The sequence below is a fragment of the Heteronotia binoei genome, chromosome 13 (genome assembly GCF_032191835.1).
Source record: "Heteronotia binoei isolate CCM8104 ecotype False Entrance Well chromosome 13, APGP_CSIRO_Hbin_v1, whole genome shotgun sequence".
Lineage (NCBI taxonomy): Eukaryota > Metazoa > Chordata > Lepidosauria > Squamata > Gekkonidae > Heteronotia > Heteronotia binoei.
The window spans coordinates 23,508,500-23,525,017 of record NC_083235.1 but is presented as its reverse complement, the minus strand read 5'-3'; the positions used below and the strand labels follow the sequence as shown (position 1 = coordinate 23,525,017).

General features: G+C 44.4%; 1 protein-coding gene across 3 annotated transcripts in view; it reads right to left on the bottom strand.

The window, feature by feature from the left end:
- The window catches only part of EIF4B (eukaryotic translation initiation factor 4B), a 65,845-nt gene that overhangs the window by 38,595 nt on the left and 10,732 nt on the right, over positions 1-16,518 (bottom strand). For 2 of the 3 annotated variants that reach the window (XM_060253135.1, XM_060253133.1), the window contains exons 2-3: positions 10,229-10,360; positions 5,546-5,754 (exon numbers count right to left, since the gene is read on the bottom strand). In XM_060253135.1, coding sequence (XP_060109118.1) covers positions 5,546-5,754; positions 10,229-10,360 — 341 coding nt within the window. Of the gene's footprint in view, positions 1-5,545; positions 5,755-10,228; positions 10,361-15,190; positions 15,225-16,518 lie in introns of those variants that run through there. The other variant, XM_060253134.1, reaches the window with a different exon arrangement.

Here is a 16,518-nt window from a genome sequence, read left to right as displayed (position 1 = left end):
TTACAAGGGATCTTAGGAGCACTGGGCGTTTACTCCCAGGGTGCTTTTTCATGCTACAGTAAACATTGCAGTACCCATATGAAAGTAGAGCCTTAATAATGGACAACAACTTCCAACCTCCAATTTACTTCCAACAACTTCCAACTTCCAATTTACAGAAAGCTCAGTTTCTGCATGAGAGTGCTATTTATGCTGCCAAGTTAAAATGAACAGAGGTTCTGGTCTGCTGTACTGATTACTAAAACAGGAAACCTTTCTGATTCGGGAGCAGTGATGCCTTGCAGGGTGCACCCCAGAGCTTGCACAAATCTAACAAACCCCCTATAAGTCATACACACGTAACATCTGCTATCATAACTTTCTTCAGCTCTTACTTTAAAAAACAGTTATGAGAAATGTGAGGTATACAAGGTTGCTTATTATATTTCATTAGTGAACATCTTAACACAAAAGCATCATCACAAGAACAGCAACAGCATTTTTAAGAGCAGGCTTCTTGTGCCTTTTATATCATACGTTATACTGCAAGCCTTTATTTTAAACTGCAAAGCGGTCAAATGCTTTAGCAGCAAGACAGGAGGCTGGACACTGCAGGAAGTCTCTGTGGATGGAGTGAGGAGGGATTTTCACCAATCCGTCCCTGATGCTGTATATCTCCAGCTCCCACCCCTCACTCTATCCTTAGGGATCTCCACCTGCCAAGAGCAGCATTTCAGGAAACATTTAGGGTTTCTATGGCAGGGTGAAAGCTGAAGTCACAGGCCCGTAGTGCCTCATCTCACCCTGATCGCCTCAGCTCATGAAGCAGGTAGCAGCACTGGCAAGCTCTCCCCTGAAGCACTCCAAGCAGAGTTGGGTGGGTGGGCAAATTCTGAAAGCTGGGTGGGTAGGTGGGTAGCCAGCCCCATCCCCTGCTCCCGGCAGCCCTTAGTCCGGCCATGAAGAGCTGGGCGCTCCATGTGCTGCCTTGTTTTCCACCGCCATGAGCCTGAATAGTACGTTCTTGGGTGGGTTGGAGGAGAGGTCCCTAGACTGCACAGGCTGCAAGGGCAGCTAGAGTCCTTTTGGGGTGGGGAGGGAGGAGGGCAGCCAGGACACGTCTGCTGCAGCCAGCAGATACAAGCTGCATGCGTTCCCTGCTGTTCCAGGCTGGGGAAGGGCACAGGAAAACAGGGAAAAGGGGGAGGGGGGGGAGCTCAGAGATACAAATTAGCCTTCTTTTGAACTTCATAACTGGAAGTTGATCACTGCAGGCTGAGCTCCAGGAAAGGAAGAATGGGAATCAGAGCTTACTTGCAATTTAAATCACACTGGAGGGGGAAGGGAAGGGGTGGTCCCCAGCCTGTCCAGCTTCTTGATCTCACCCCCATGGCCACCCCTCCTATGGCCCTCTCCCCGTGACTCTTAGCTACGGGGCTGAGTCATACCCTGCTGTTGGGAAACCTTTCTGCTAGAGGACATCTTCTGCTGGATCCAATCCAGTGCGTGCAGTAAATTTTAAAACTACATCTAAGCCTCTGTTCCTAACTACTTGATGAGGTCTAGGTAGAAAAGAACTCTCCAAGTAGGAAATTGCTACTGGGTGTTGTAACCTACCTATCTGCAGGACTGCCTTGCCCCACATGTTCCTCAGAGAGCACTTAGATCAAGTTCTCAAAATCTTTTGGCTGTCCCTGGGCTAAAAGAGGCTAGGCTTAATTCCACCAGAGTAAGAGCCTTCTTGGTTGCAGCTCCAATACTCTGGAACACCCTCCCAGAAGCCATCAGGACCCTGTGGGACCTATTGCAGTTCCACAGGGCCTGCAAGACTGAACTGTATCGGATTGCATATAACATCTAATGGGAGAGGGCTGCCACAGCATCTGGATCTATCGCGCTTCAGTACTAACTGCCTAGGACTGCATTGAGAAAGGAAAATATTACGTGATCTGCCTGAATAGATGAAGTAGCGCCATTGCAATGTTATTTCTTTTATTGTTTTAATACTGCTTATTGTTTATTGTGTATTTTATGTTGTTAGCCGCCTTGAGAATGCATAGAATGGGTGTGATCTAACTATAACATAAATAAGCTATCCTTTAAGCAGCTCACCTGTGTTTTTTTTTAAATCTAATAACCTTTTAAAGCTAGCTTGCACTTAGCAATTGTCAATCCAGCGAGCTTTGTACCTCAGTAAGGATTAGAAAACAGATACAGGAAAAGCTTTACGGCAATTGACTGACACTCAGTTAACCAACATCACTCAGAGGGCAAGCTACTTCTCCTACTCACTGCCCACACCACTTGTCTTTGGGCACATGTAGCCCACATTCCCATCTCCTCAGTCGATGCCTCACTGGAGTTCTGACAGCCAGCACTGCTGGATGATGTCATCTTCAGGCGCCTCCTTCCCGACCTGCCTCAGGAGCCAACTGCCTGCCAGTTCTCAAGCAGCTGCCCCGATTCTTTACCTATTGCCTGGTAGGACAGCTTAGGGGTTGGTGGTAAATGGTCCTGCCAAGTGAAGGGGCTGTTCCCACAGCACTCTCGATGGGGAAGGGTTTAGTCATTATGGATTCTGCTGAGTATGGGGCTCGGATGTGCTGTATTCTCACAGTAATAAGCTTGAAAATACAGCACATCTGATTAACTGGCAAAACCCTCTCCATTAAGTTTTTAGTGTATCTGATTTAATGTATTTGATTTCCATAAAACTTACATAATATCAACTGGCAAACTGTTCCGAATTAACCTTTGAAATTTTTTTTGATGAGCATGAGAGTTGGTTGTCTGCAAGTTGGTAACAACCAGAAATTTGGGGGGGAAACCGGCATATATGCAATAGTTCCTACTATGAAACCCTAAACTAATTTTACTGCTTTAGCAAGTAACATAAGGGCGTAATTTATCTTACTTGGGATATAAAACTGAAATATCTGATGTATTTACGGAATTTAAAAGTTATAAATATCTTAGTTTTCTACAAGCAAGATCGCAAATATACCCAATACCTGAAAGAAAACCACAAGCTGATGCTCCCTATGCTACCTTAGCACATGTTCTAACTTTTGCCATCTGGTTAGAGACCTTAGTTTTCAATGGAATTGTAAGAGTTGCTGCCCCACCTGTCTGATTTCCCCTCTCTCCAGCTAGGTAGGGCAATAAGCTACTTGTACCAATGTCACAGTGTTTAAGAGAAGAAATCAGGTCAAAAGGACAACAAAAAGCAATGAAAGCCCTGTGTACTCCTTCTTGAAGATTAGATATCCTTCTCGCAACTAAAACACATCTTGGATTTAAAAGAGCCAAGGTTTATTTTTCTAGCAGGAGTCCTCTGCATATTAGGCCACGCCGCCCTGATGTAGCCAATCCTCCTGGAGCTTACAGTAGGCCCTGTACTAAGAGCCCTCTAAGTTCTTGGAGGATTGGCTATGTCAGGGGAGCGTGGCCTATTATGCCGAGGAGCTCATGCTAGAAAAAGAGCCCTGAAAAGAGCCATATGTCTACAGCTTGTCCACCTTGCCTTTAAAAGCATCACTTTCTTTTTAACTTCAATGGAGGAATTTTTTTTCAGCATCCCTCCATGTTTCCCATCAGAAAAAGGCCTTGGGAAAAACAGAGAAAAAATGTTCCTTCGAATTTTCCCAATTGTTTTTCTGGGCATTCGCATCTATAACAGAGGAACGACTTCAATTGTAAATCAGAAAAAGGAGGTCAGGGAACACTGAACAAGAATTATGACCAAGATGACAGAGCCAACTTCCTGAAATATAATTGTAAATGGCACCTCCTGTTTTACAGCCTTTTGCCTCTAAGGCAGGTTACCCTTTACTTAGCACAGCACTATTTGCAAACAGTGCGCTGCAGAGTGTGTTTGCCCTCTGGTTTTTGAGCTGGGTTGAGGGTTTTTGTTTTTTAATCAAGAAACAATGTCAAGAGTCTGAGGTCACCTCTCTCCTAATGGGTTCTTTGGAGTCACACCAATATCTCAAGGTACATGACTGTGCAAAGTACTTTGCAGGAAAAAACCTAGAAGCTCTACATGCAACTGCAGCAGTAGGAAAGAGCCAGAGTCCAGGAGCACCTTAAATGCAAACAAAATTTGTGGCAGGGGAGGAGCTTTCTTGAGTCACTGCTTACTTCTTCAAATACACTGCTGAGCAATGACTCACCAAAGCTCAACCCCTGCCATAAATTGTGCTAGTCTTTAAGGTGCAACTTGACTCTTGCTCTTTTCTACTGCTACAGACAAAGATGGCTACTCATCTTGATCTCGGTACATCTGGAAACCATTCCAGAGGCTTGTCCCAGAAGCACCTGTCTCTTCTCCCCCTCCAAAGACAAAATCTGCATCCCTCTGAAGACACGGCTGCTGTTCATGAGGATGAATGCTAATTCAACCCCCAAAGGAATGTGCAACATGGACTTGAGACACTCAGGGTTTGGAATGTGCTTGTGTGTCTGGAATGTGTTCGTGTGCCTTTAAATCACAGCTAGAGGAAAGCTGTGTGGGGAGGACTAGACGGAAGAGTCACCTGCCTCTTCCTGGTGAGCGGGTGAAGTGTGAGAAAGGAAGAGAGCACAGACCCTCTGTTTGTTTTGCATTCGTTTCAGAAGTTATTTGTAGAGTAAAATGGACAGTAAATAATCTGTAAACAATAATAAGTAAACAATGTCATTTCTCAAGAGAGCCATCAACAACACATTCTTCTACCATTCCACTGCCCTGTACATTGGAGCTGTTCTGCCAGGCAGAACTGTTCTGCTGACAATATACAATGAGAGAGGTCACACAGGAAACCAACAACATAAACCCTTGAGTCAACTGAGCATTTGCCTCTGAGAAGTATGTAGGAAAAGACATACTGTCCAACTAAGCTTATGTACTGAGTTTGTATCTTCAAGGATGTTATGGAAATATTATAATCCCTTGCCTGAGGAAAAGCATTATTGAAACAGGAATTGAAATACCGGCTATCCTGTTGCACACATATTTTCATGGGATTTATAGAGAAGGAACATTACTACATGTATGGGATACATTGATATCTTGAGGAACATTGTGAATTCTACAGGAGTACTGTGAATTGGACTGAGAATTCTTCTTTGTGAATATTATTTCTATGGTTTCCCTGTCCTTATTGTAATAAACAATGTATGTATTTTAGTAATTCTGGTCACAGTAACCTTTGGGTATATGTTGTTGGTAGGCTTTAGGGGAGGCAGCGGGTGTCCATGAAAAAAGCTGCCCCCCCACTGCTGAAGACACCACTCTTATGCAGCCCAGATCAAACAAATTTCAGAGCCCAGCTGCACCAGTTTTGGAGACCATGCACATAACAACCGGTGCAATTTAGTTTTAAATTTCTTTGCACTTTAATGTGTTTTAACTATTTATTAATCTGTGTATTGCTGTGAAGCCAAATGGCTTAACTATTTGCCTATAATCTGTAATCCCGTTTGTGGGAAAGGAGGAATATAAATTTGATAAACAAACATTTTCTGCCTGGTTCTAAAAATGAATACATCACCAAGGGAAAACTCAAACTGCCCCTTCAATACTCACATTAAGTCCTCTGAAAAACTCCTTGATAGACTCTTCTGTTACATCATAGGGCAAGTTTCCCAGAAAGGCGGTGTAGGGGGGTGACTTTGGGAGACGGCTTCTGTCGATATTGGGCTCCCGAGCTGACCGAGGTGCAGTGGGCAGGATGGAACGGTCAATCGGAGGGGCTCGGTACACGTCGTCATCGTTGCTATGCCAGGTGGTGGAAACTAGGAAGGAAGTTTTGTGCATCACATTATCTACTGAGCTAAACTGGGCATTTGCAGTCCACTCTAAATTGTTAGGCAGCCTACATTTCACTTGCAAGCAGTGCAGCAGGAACAGGCAACTCAAGGGCCGTCTGAGAAACAGGATCGTCTTTGCATGCAATCTCCTCTATACAGCCCACTGATCTACTAGGCCAATTTACAAGCAGCTTCCCTCTAAGAATCTCACCTTACAAAGGAGACCACATCATAAAAACAGTACAATAGAGATTGGCTCCGGGCCATCCATTTAATGGGAAAGCAGCAGAAATGGAGGTTGCCGTACAGATAAAAGGAAGCCAACTAATCGCAAAGCCAACCCCCTATTAACACGTGGCCATTATTACTGAGAAATACACATAAAGGTCTGTAACAATGCCCCAGAAGCATACATACTGGAAATGAAAGTGCTACAGGCAGCATGGTTGCCAAGTCAGGCTCACGTGGGGCTCCATTTCTGCAAATCAGCACCATCCCAGGTACATGCAGACTTATTACTAACTCGGCCTGCTGCAGCCAATATACAAAAGGGGGACACTCCACCACCACCACCGGGAGACCACCTCCCCCCAGATAAACAGAAACATGGAACATTTAAATAAAGTAGGTGCAATAAAACTTACTGTCTCATCAACCTTAAACTTATTTTGCTGCTTTAATGTAAAAGGCATCACCTATCACAGCATATAAAACTGTGCTGCTTGGCATATATAACGAAAAGTGTTCACACCATACTTTTCTACCAGAAATACTGGGAATATACAGACTACTAAAGAGACCAGGTTGCAAAGTGTTGCACCCTATGCTACCTCAACATGTCTCCTGGTTTTAATGGTCACCAGAGGAAAGCAAACAGCACTCCACCTGCAAAAAAAATGGTCCTGCACGCCTCTCTCATGAAGACAGCAGCGCCCACTTTGTTGCAGAAATGCATCTTGGATCTGACCATGCATGGCTTTTTTGTAGCAAGAACTCCTTTGCATATTAGGCTACACGCCTCTGATGTAGCCAGTCCTCCTGGAGCTTATAGTATGCCCTGTAAGCTCTTCACCCAAAGGGTGATTAACACATGGAATTCACTGCCACAGGAGGTGGTGGCAGCTACAAGCATAGCCAGCTTCAAGAGGGGATTGGATAAAAATATGGAGCTGAGGTCCATCAGTGGCTTTAGCCACAGCGTATTGTTGAAACTCTCTGTCTGGGGCAGCGATGCTCTGTATTCTTGGTGCTTGGGAGGGGCAACAGTGTGAGGACTTCTAGTGTCCTAGCCCCACTGATGCACCTCCTGATGGCACCTGGGTTTTTTGGCCACTGTGTGACACAGAGTATTGGATGGGCTATTGGCCTGATCCAACATGGCTTCTCTTATGTTCTCTTGGAGGACTGGCTACATCAGGGATGTGTGGCTTAATACGCAAAGGAGTTCCTGTTACAAAAAAAAAGCCCTGAATATGTCTACAGTATATGTAGGAACTATTCTCTACTGTAGTACACTATCTTCATACTATAAAAACCTTCATACTATTCATTTTGAGTGAGTGAAACATTATAGTGCAAAATGTCCCTCTCATTTTAAATAAAGGGAATGAAAATCTGTAGAGAAAGAAATGGCTAGGATTTTCTCTTAAATTCTCCGTTTTTCCAGACAATCCTTGGTGGTGGTATGGGGGACTCCATTTTCCTTTCCTTTTTCCTACTTCCTCATGCCTTCACATCTTTGATTTATATAAATGGTTTCAGTAAATGAAACGAAGTAGTATCCATTCATACTCTCAATGGGACTGCATGGAGCAAGATGCACAGAAGTCATCTTTTAAAGGATATATATTACCAAGGGTGGAATTCTAGCAGGAGCTCCTTTGCATATTAAGCCACACCCCCTGTGGCCTTGTAAGTTCTTGGAGGATTGGATACATCAGGGGTATGGGGCCTAATATGCAAAGGAGATCCTGCTGGAATTCCACCCCTGTACATTAATCTGAGCTATAATTTCAGTTAAGTGCCATTTTTGACAGCCTGCTTTAAAATGAATCAGAGTTTGGTACACCCATGAGGAAGTCTACATTAATGGATTAGAAATGAATACATAACCATGTAGATTCCACTTGCTTTTCTACGGCTACAAAACAGCAATCTATTCAACTCAATTGTAAAAGTCTCAGTAAACCATACATTTTATTATGACAAACCACCTAAGGGATCTTGTTCATTTATTTATTTTATTTTATTGGATTTATATCCCACCCTTCCCGCAGGCAGGCTCAGGGTGGCTAACAAACCATTAGAGCCATAAACATAAAACCATAAAAACAATAACAGTTCTATATATAATATCACAAAATACAATATATAAAAGCATTTAAAAATACAACAATCAATGAGACACCATCGACAGTACCATCCAGTGATCTCATAAAGTACAGAGTTGATAATGTTGGAACAGCAATGTTCTTGCACCGTATCTAAACAGCTATATAACTGAGTGCTGCGAGTGAGTGGTATGATTGGCCTTTGGATTCTACTTCTTAGCAGAATAAAGACTCTCTTTATTTGCTAGTCAACATGGCTGATGATACAAAACAGTGGTTTGAGAAATGCACTACAAAAATTAAAATTAAAGCTTGCCTTGGTCAACATCAGCCCCCTCCACACATAAGGGCCACCAGGGGTGGAATTCTAGCAGGAGCTCCTTTGCATATTAGGCCACACCTTCCTGATGCAGCCAATCCTCCACGAGCTTTAAAAAAAAAGGTAGTCCCCTGTGCAAGCACCAGTCGTTTTCGACTCTGGGGTGACGTTGCTTTCACAATGTTTTCATGGCAGACTTTTTACGGGGTGGTTTGCCATTGCCTTCCCCAGACATCTACACTTTCCCCTCAGCAAACTGGGTACTCATTTTACCGACCTCGGAAGGATGGAAGGCTGAGTCAACCTCAAGCCAGCTACCTGAACCAGCTTTCGTTGGGATCGAACTCAGGTTGTGATCAAAGGGCTCCGACTGTAATACTGCAGCTTTACCACTCTGCGCCATGGGGCTCTTTCCACGAGCTTACAAGGCTCTTTTTTGTAAGTTCTTGGAGGATTGGCTAAATCATGGGGGGGGGGGGTGTGTGTGTGCAAAGGAGCTCCTGCTAGAATTCCCCCCCTGGGGGCTGCCATCAGGTTTGAACCAGTGCCAAGCCTTTTGCTCCACAGTAAGAGCTGATAGTTCCATCTCCTTCTCAGAAAAATGGATGGAAATCAGGACTACAGTGCATTTTTAAGAGCACAAAGCTTATTAAAGAAATTAATTCCCAGGGGCACATGTAACTGTGCTTGTCAGCTCAACACTGGCCTGTGCATTTCTGGAATAAAAAAATCTGGCAAGCTTTCTCTAGAATTTGAGGAAAAAACAGAGGCTCTCTCTGACTTTGTGCTGACTTAGGAGTCCCTCAGAAGTGGAAAATCTCATTGCCTTTCAAGCATCTCCAAAGTCAAAGAGTTCAAGAGGAGCTCCTGTGCTTTTATTAGGGGCTCTCACTGATGCCAAGATGGGCATGCAGGGGAGAAACGCACACCCCACCCTTCCCAGATCAGAGCTGGAGAGGGGAGACTATTACTGAAATGTTAATTGTAGAAGTGTGTGAAGCTGGGGAGGAAGATGTGGGTTCATCCTTGCAGTGCTGCTGGCCACAGAAGTGCTCAGAGCACCTTTGAATTCAGCATGATTACAGATGATGTGACCAATACTCCCTCTTAAGCTGTGGAGTCTTGTGAGCAAAAATTCTACGTTGTGAACTACTGCATAAATTAGTTTGCTCTGGGGCTATTTTTCCAGGGCTAAGACAAAAAACTGTGAGCTGGAGACTAAAAAACTGTGAGCTAGCTCACACTAATTCAGTTTAGAGGGAGCACTGGACGTGACATAGATAGCCCAGGCGAGCCTGAATTCATCCGATCCTGAAAACTAAGCTGTGATGATAGATAAATCCTGAACCCAGTTCAAAGACTGTATACAAATTCTGGCTAATGATCTAGGCTAGGAACAATCAATGGATACCTGGAGATTCTCTTGTTTTTGGTACTCCTAATCAGGGTTTTTTGTAGCAGGGATTCCTTTGCATATTAGGTCACAACCCCTGATGTAACCAATCCTCCAGCAGCTTACAGGGCTCTTATTGCAGGGCCTACTGTAAACTCCAGGAGGATTGACTACTTCAGAGGTGTGCAGCCTAATATGCAAAGGAGTTCCTGCTACTAAAAGAGCCCTGTCCCTAATATTTCCTCCACTCAGTTTTTCCTTATAAAAATGTTTACTCAGAAAAACCAGTGGAGTACAAAGTTGCTATTTTCCTCTTATTTAAATGTTGCAGGGTTCCCCTCCCTCTTGCTAATATGCAGCATCTAGTCATCAGAAGACAAACCCTGCAATGTGAGGACAAGGAAGTTGCCATCTTACCATCTCCTTCCAGGTCGTCTGTCTCATCTGCCCAACTGACTGGTTTTGGAATATAGGTGGTACCACCACCACCATCCTCTGCCAGAAAGTCCGTCAGAGTCAGGGTCTTCCCCTTCTTGTTCTTCTTCTTAGCTGTGGGGAGAAAAAGATGTGTTCAGTCACTTCAACATTACAATTGAGTGAAGGAGATAGAAGCTATGCTGGTCTCACCGACCGTTCATTCAATGGATTGCTGATGTACTGGCCTGTTTAACATTTCTCAACTATGAAGCCCAATTATACCAATCAAAAATGTGTGGGTAACATCTTGAAAGAGCCAGCTAACCCTTAAAGCCAATAACAATAATACGACTTGGATTATAAACCCTGCCTTTCGCTACCTGAAGGAGTCTCAAAGTGGCTTATACAATCGCCTTCCCTTTCTCTCCCCACAACAGATACCCTGTGAGGTAGGTGGGGCTGAGAGCACTCAGAGAACTGCAACTGACCCTACATGGCTTCACATGGAGGAATGGGGAATCAAACCCGATTACCCAGATTAGGGTTTGCTGCTCTTCACCACTACACCACACTGGCTCTTGTTACTGGAAATGCTTGGGTCTAATAAGCATCGTTTCCAAGCCAGGAAAACTCAATGGATGTTCCCATTCCACATTCCCACTGCAGCATCATTCTGCACATTCCTTCATGCACAATCAACATAATTAAACTTGAAAAGAAGCAGGAAATAATGTTTGGACAATGATAATTCTGTATGCTGTCACATTTCATTGTTGCAACAGTGTTCTTACAATCCCAAGGAGAAACACACAGACTTCTAGAACTGAAGAATGCTACAGAAATTCAAAGAATGGTCAAGGACAGTTAATAATGAGAAGATATTAAACTCGGAGCTTTTTGGGGGGGAAGCCTAGCAGGAACTCATTTGCATATTAGGCCATACCCTCTGATGTCACCGAAAGTGACATCATCTGTTCAGTGGATTACTTTCAGCATATTGACACAGAACAGTACAGTGCCATCAGCTGCATTTCATGATGTGTGTTCTCACACAGCCCAATGAGAGACCTTGTTTCGCCCCCCTCCAAATAAGACCGGAGTGAGAGAGCCACATGTGGCAGAGCAGGGAACTGCAGGAGGCCCAGCTTGTCCCAGGAGGGGGTGCTCATGGGTGGCTCCATGTCTCTTGCTCTCTTTGCAAGGCTGCTCTTTGGCGGCAGCAGAGAGGATGGAGCACGTGGTCTGGGAGCACATGGCAGCCTAGTGCATTCCCTATGCTGGAGACCTTTTTTTGAGCTGGACCCCTGGCCAAGGCAGCTGGAACTGTGTTTCTGTGCGTTCCTGCTCAAAAACAGCCCTGATTAAACTGGTAAACACAAAAACATCACATACAAGCATTTTTGACCATGCTCCCACAGTTGTTCACTCTTCAGGCATGCCCTCAAAATACCCTTTCCTGTTTAGTCACATTTTGTTGGTAATGAAAAATTACTCGAGATGTGTAAAAAGGCTTAAGGGGCAGCCTCCCCAATAAGAACATGCATGTGTAAAAGAATGCTACTTGTAATCTTAATACGCTAAATATTCAACAATTAATGCTCAAGATGGTGTTAAGGGTTTTAGCGACAACAACTCCACTTATCCAACCTAAGCAGGTAAAATGGACCTTTAGTGCCAGATCGATACAAGTCTTCCCGTTAAGGTAAGAAAGTACAATGCAGCAGTTTTTACTGTGTACGCATAGCTGAATGGAATAAAAAGTGACATTTCAGAATCCAATTATTGTCTTGGACATATTTTTGTCACAGTAGAAGTCATCTCCAGTTACTTAACTACCAGTTTTGGAGGACAGGCTTTCTTCTGAACACCACCTCCTATATGGCAAGATCCAGTTTTACAATTTCCTGGAAAATCAAAATCTAAAATGTGGCAGGTAGCTTCTTGGCTTGAGCATGTCAAAAAAAGGGGAGAAAAGAATAAGATAATTCAACTCTGCTGGATTTTTGTGGCAAGCCCAATTTAAGAACCTCCACCTATCCAACAAAAGGAACAAGACAATCCCTGTGCACCAGAAGGTGTGCTTTTATCAAGCGGTGCACTTCTTGAAACCCTGCCCTTTTTATCTCACCCCTGAATAAACAGACTGGAAGATTATATACCATGAGCTGAGTTCAGTTACCAAAGCAGATAGAAAGCTTCTCTAGTTGCTAGGGCTGGCTGTCAGAGGAGGCCACTGGAAAGAGCTTGCCTACCTGTTGTGAAGAGCTACTACAGGTAAATGCAGAAGAGTTTTGGCTTCAACGCACAACTGTTCAACAGCAACTACTTTCCTATCCCTGCTAGAAGCTTGCAAGGAAGCAGAGCTATGAGCAGAGGTAAGTTGTCTAGAAACAGACTCTGGATAACTTCATAATATTAAAACCACAAAGACTGCCGTAGAAGACTTTTTTCAGATGTAAGAGGAGTTTCGTGTTACCTTGTTCCTGTTAGCACAGCTTTTAAAAGAGCAATGTACTTTCTGCTCTTTAAAAGCAGACTCTCCCTAAGAGTAAGTAACAGCGCCATCCTTAGCAGAGTTACACCCTTCTAAGTCTACTGAAAATCAACAGCTTAGAAGAGTGCAAGTCTGTTTAGAATGGCAAAGCAAATGGGCTGCAGCAGGGTTATGCAGGCAACTAAAAAGAGAAACTCGGGGGGGGGGGGAAGGTATTAGGAAAATCAGTTTTTACCCTTTAGAAGGCGGGGTCCACAAATTTTGGCATGGTGTGATATCCTGCCAGTATTTGTGGAGACAACTGACTATAATATCATCCTGTGCTTCAGTAGGGCCGGAGGGCTCTAACTTTATGTGAGCCCTGGAATAAAAAGATAATATACTGCTTACTGAACTTCTCCAATTTGACGCAGAGTCAAAGAGAAGCACAGGGTAGAGTGCCGGCCCTCAACATGACTTTAAAAAAATTACTGAAAAATTGTGAGCTCATTTTGAGAGCCCTGCTTTGAACAACAAGAGAACTTTAAAGAGCACCATATTTACCTGAGATAAACGAAACCTGTTTTACCAGTAACCATGTTTTCCCCAGCCAATGGAATATTAACTCATTAACCACAGATAATCTCATGCATGCAAATAGATACAAGATTTGCCCGAGCTGACTCAGCAAGAAAAGCTCTATCTTTCAGTCATATATATTCCTTTATGGCCCTGCAAAGTAAGATTTTAGCACCATTGCTTGACTACAGTTGAAGACTAAACAAAGGACAGCTTCTGTACTAACAACTTTTCCTATCTGTTCAAGCTTGCTCAATACACAGAAGTGCTGACTTTCTTCTTCTCTTATCCCTCATAACCTGAGACAGAGAATCACAGAGCTAGCTGTTTCATACAGGTTTGTCACAGCACAGCAAGAAACCACAACCAATCTTGCCCAATACACCTGCATTTATCTTCATCTGTACCCTGTTTTTCTCCACAGTGAGGACCCAAAGTGGCTCACAACATTCTCCATTTCTTCATTTCATTCTCACAACAACCTTGTATGATATATGTGCTTCTTAACACCTAGTTATCACATTCCCACAATTTTAAGTGTACACCCGAACAGCCTAAAGCGCAAAGAGGTTTCACAGACGACAGAAGGATCTAATCTTTTCCTACCAACTGATGGATCATACTGACCCAGAAACACCAAAGAAAGCAACTCCAGTGGCGTGTCTACCTTTTTCCTTCTCTAGTTCTGTTTTGGATGACCTGATCTTCCAAGTTAGTTAACACGACTTTGTCATCACTCTGAAAACCAAGATACAGGTAGAACTGTTTGAAAAGGTCTAAAAGATGAATACAAACAGAAGCTCCAGCAAGCTTTGTTCGATTATGTCCCTCATCAACACTTTTCAGATCAGCAACAGGAAAAAAGAGATGATTGAAAGAAGCATTTAACCTTTACACGGCAATTTGGTTTTGCTACTGCACTCCATCTTACTCACAAAGCATGGTTTTGCACTAGACTCAATGTAACTGTTCCCCTATCTTTTATCCTCCTCTTAGGGTTGCCAGGTAGTGGTTAAGTGCACAGACTCTTATCTGGGAGAACCAGGTTTGATTCCCCACTCCTCCACTTGCAGCTGCTGGAGTAATCTCAGGTCAGTCACAAGTTCTCTCAAGAGCAGTTTCTGTCAGAGCTCTCTCAGCCCCACCTACCTCAGAGGGTGTCTGTTGTGGGGAGGGGAAGGGAAAGGAGATTTGTAAGTCGCTGCTTTGGTTAGCGAAGGGTGGCGTATGAATCTAATCTCCTCTTCCCCCCCCCCCCCCCAGGAGGGGACAGGGGGCATAGGATTGCCAGATCCAGGCTGTAAAACTGAAGCTCTGGGTGTGGAGCTGGGGAGAACAGGGACTTCAGTGGAGTGTAGAGGTAAAATGCCATAGAATCCACCTTCAAAAGCAACCATCTTCTCCAGGGGGACTGGTCTCTGTAGATGAGCTGTAATTCTAGAGGATCCCCAGGCCCCCTTGGAGGCTGGTACTTCCTCTGTACCCTCACACACATGTCAAAGCAAAGTCTTCTGAACACCCTGGCAGCTCAAAACAGGCTATTCCCTCCCAGCAGTACAGTACGCTCTCATGAACTCTCTCCCCTGCCCTCGCCCACCAGAAAAGCTTAATTCAGAAGGGCTAACACAGCCTTGGAATGTCCTTGCCATCGCTCCAGCAGACCAGCAAGCTGTGGAGTCCCTGCTGCAGCCACGAAGCCCGGTCAGCACAGAAGCAACTCGGAAGCATTAACATTCCAATAGCAGAAAGGACAGCTTTGGTAAGTAGCACCTTTGGTACTTTTTCAAGATGTCTGTTGATGCAACTGAGGCCACATCCAGCTTCCTAAAAGACCTACAAGGACATGGTGCCGGCCCACGATGGCCAAGCCAGATGCCTGAAAAACAGCAGCTCAGGTTCGATCTACTTACTTTCTTCTGCAACCTGCATAGTAACTGGCCGGCCTCTGACCAAAGATAAACGGCATGGTTTTTAAAAACATTGGCTCACCCCCCTCTCTTATGAAGACCTTAAACCCTACAGCAAAGCTACAGGGTCAATTTTATTTCCCTCCACATTGTGATAATTCCCATTATGTCATCCCATTGTGACTTCACGGGCAAGGCTTGTCAGAAGATTTGCAAGTTATTTTCAAACAGAGGTAAATGTACGACGGGGGAATTAAACATGGATTTAAAAGGTGTCCCAACATCGGGTGGCCCAGGCTAGCCTGATTCCATCAGACCTCAGAAGCTAAGCAGGGTCATCCCTGGTTAATACTTGGAAGGGAGACCACTAAGGACATCCAGGGGTGTTATGCAGAGACAGACAACAGCAAACCACCTCTGAACGCCTCTAGCCTTGAAAACCTGATGGGGATCACCATAAATCAGCTACAACTTGATGGAACTTTCCTCCACCATCAGTTTTTGGTGGGGGGTTTTTGGTCGTCTTTATCAGGAGTGGAATTCTAGCAGGAGCTCCTTTGCATATAAAGTCACCCCCCCCCCATGTAACCAATCCTCCAAGAGCTTACAAGGCTCTTTCTTGTAAGCTCTGGGAGGATTGGCTACATCAGGGGGGTGGCTTAATATGCAAAAGAGCTCCTGCTAGAATTTCACCCCTGGTCTTTATGCTTTCTTGAGACGAGGACTTGTTCTGGAGCTCTACAAACACGTCCCCTGCCCCCAGCAGCCAGACCAGAACCAGATTCTGGCAACTTGGTAAGTGGAATCCACATTACAAATGTCTCCATTGGCAAGAGAAGAGGTTGTGGTAGAACATATGCTGCTCCTGCTCACCTACTCAAACACGTTTCAGTGATCACAAACAGGTCAAGGAAAGATATCGATTTGCCTGTGGCCCTGGAAACTCATTGTCAGTCAGGGTAAACACATGAGCTAGAAAGACTACAAGTGCTGCAATGAAGACTGATTTTCCAAAGCTCTATACCAGGGGTGGCCAGACTACAGCTCGGGAGCCACATGTGGCTCTTCATGCATATTGCATGGCTCTTGAAGCCCCCACCGCCCCATCGGCTGGCTTGGAGAATGCTTAAAGTTGCTTTCTCTCCATCTCTCCCCCCCATCTATTTGCTTTCTTTCCACCTTCCTTTCAATTTTTCCTTCCTTGCAGCTCTCAAACATCTGACATTCACATCTTGTGGCTCTCAAACATCTGGCATTTATCCTATGTGGCTCTTATGTTGAGCAAGTCTGGCCACCCCTGCTCTATACAATATTGGACTCCTTTAATTAAT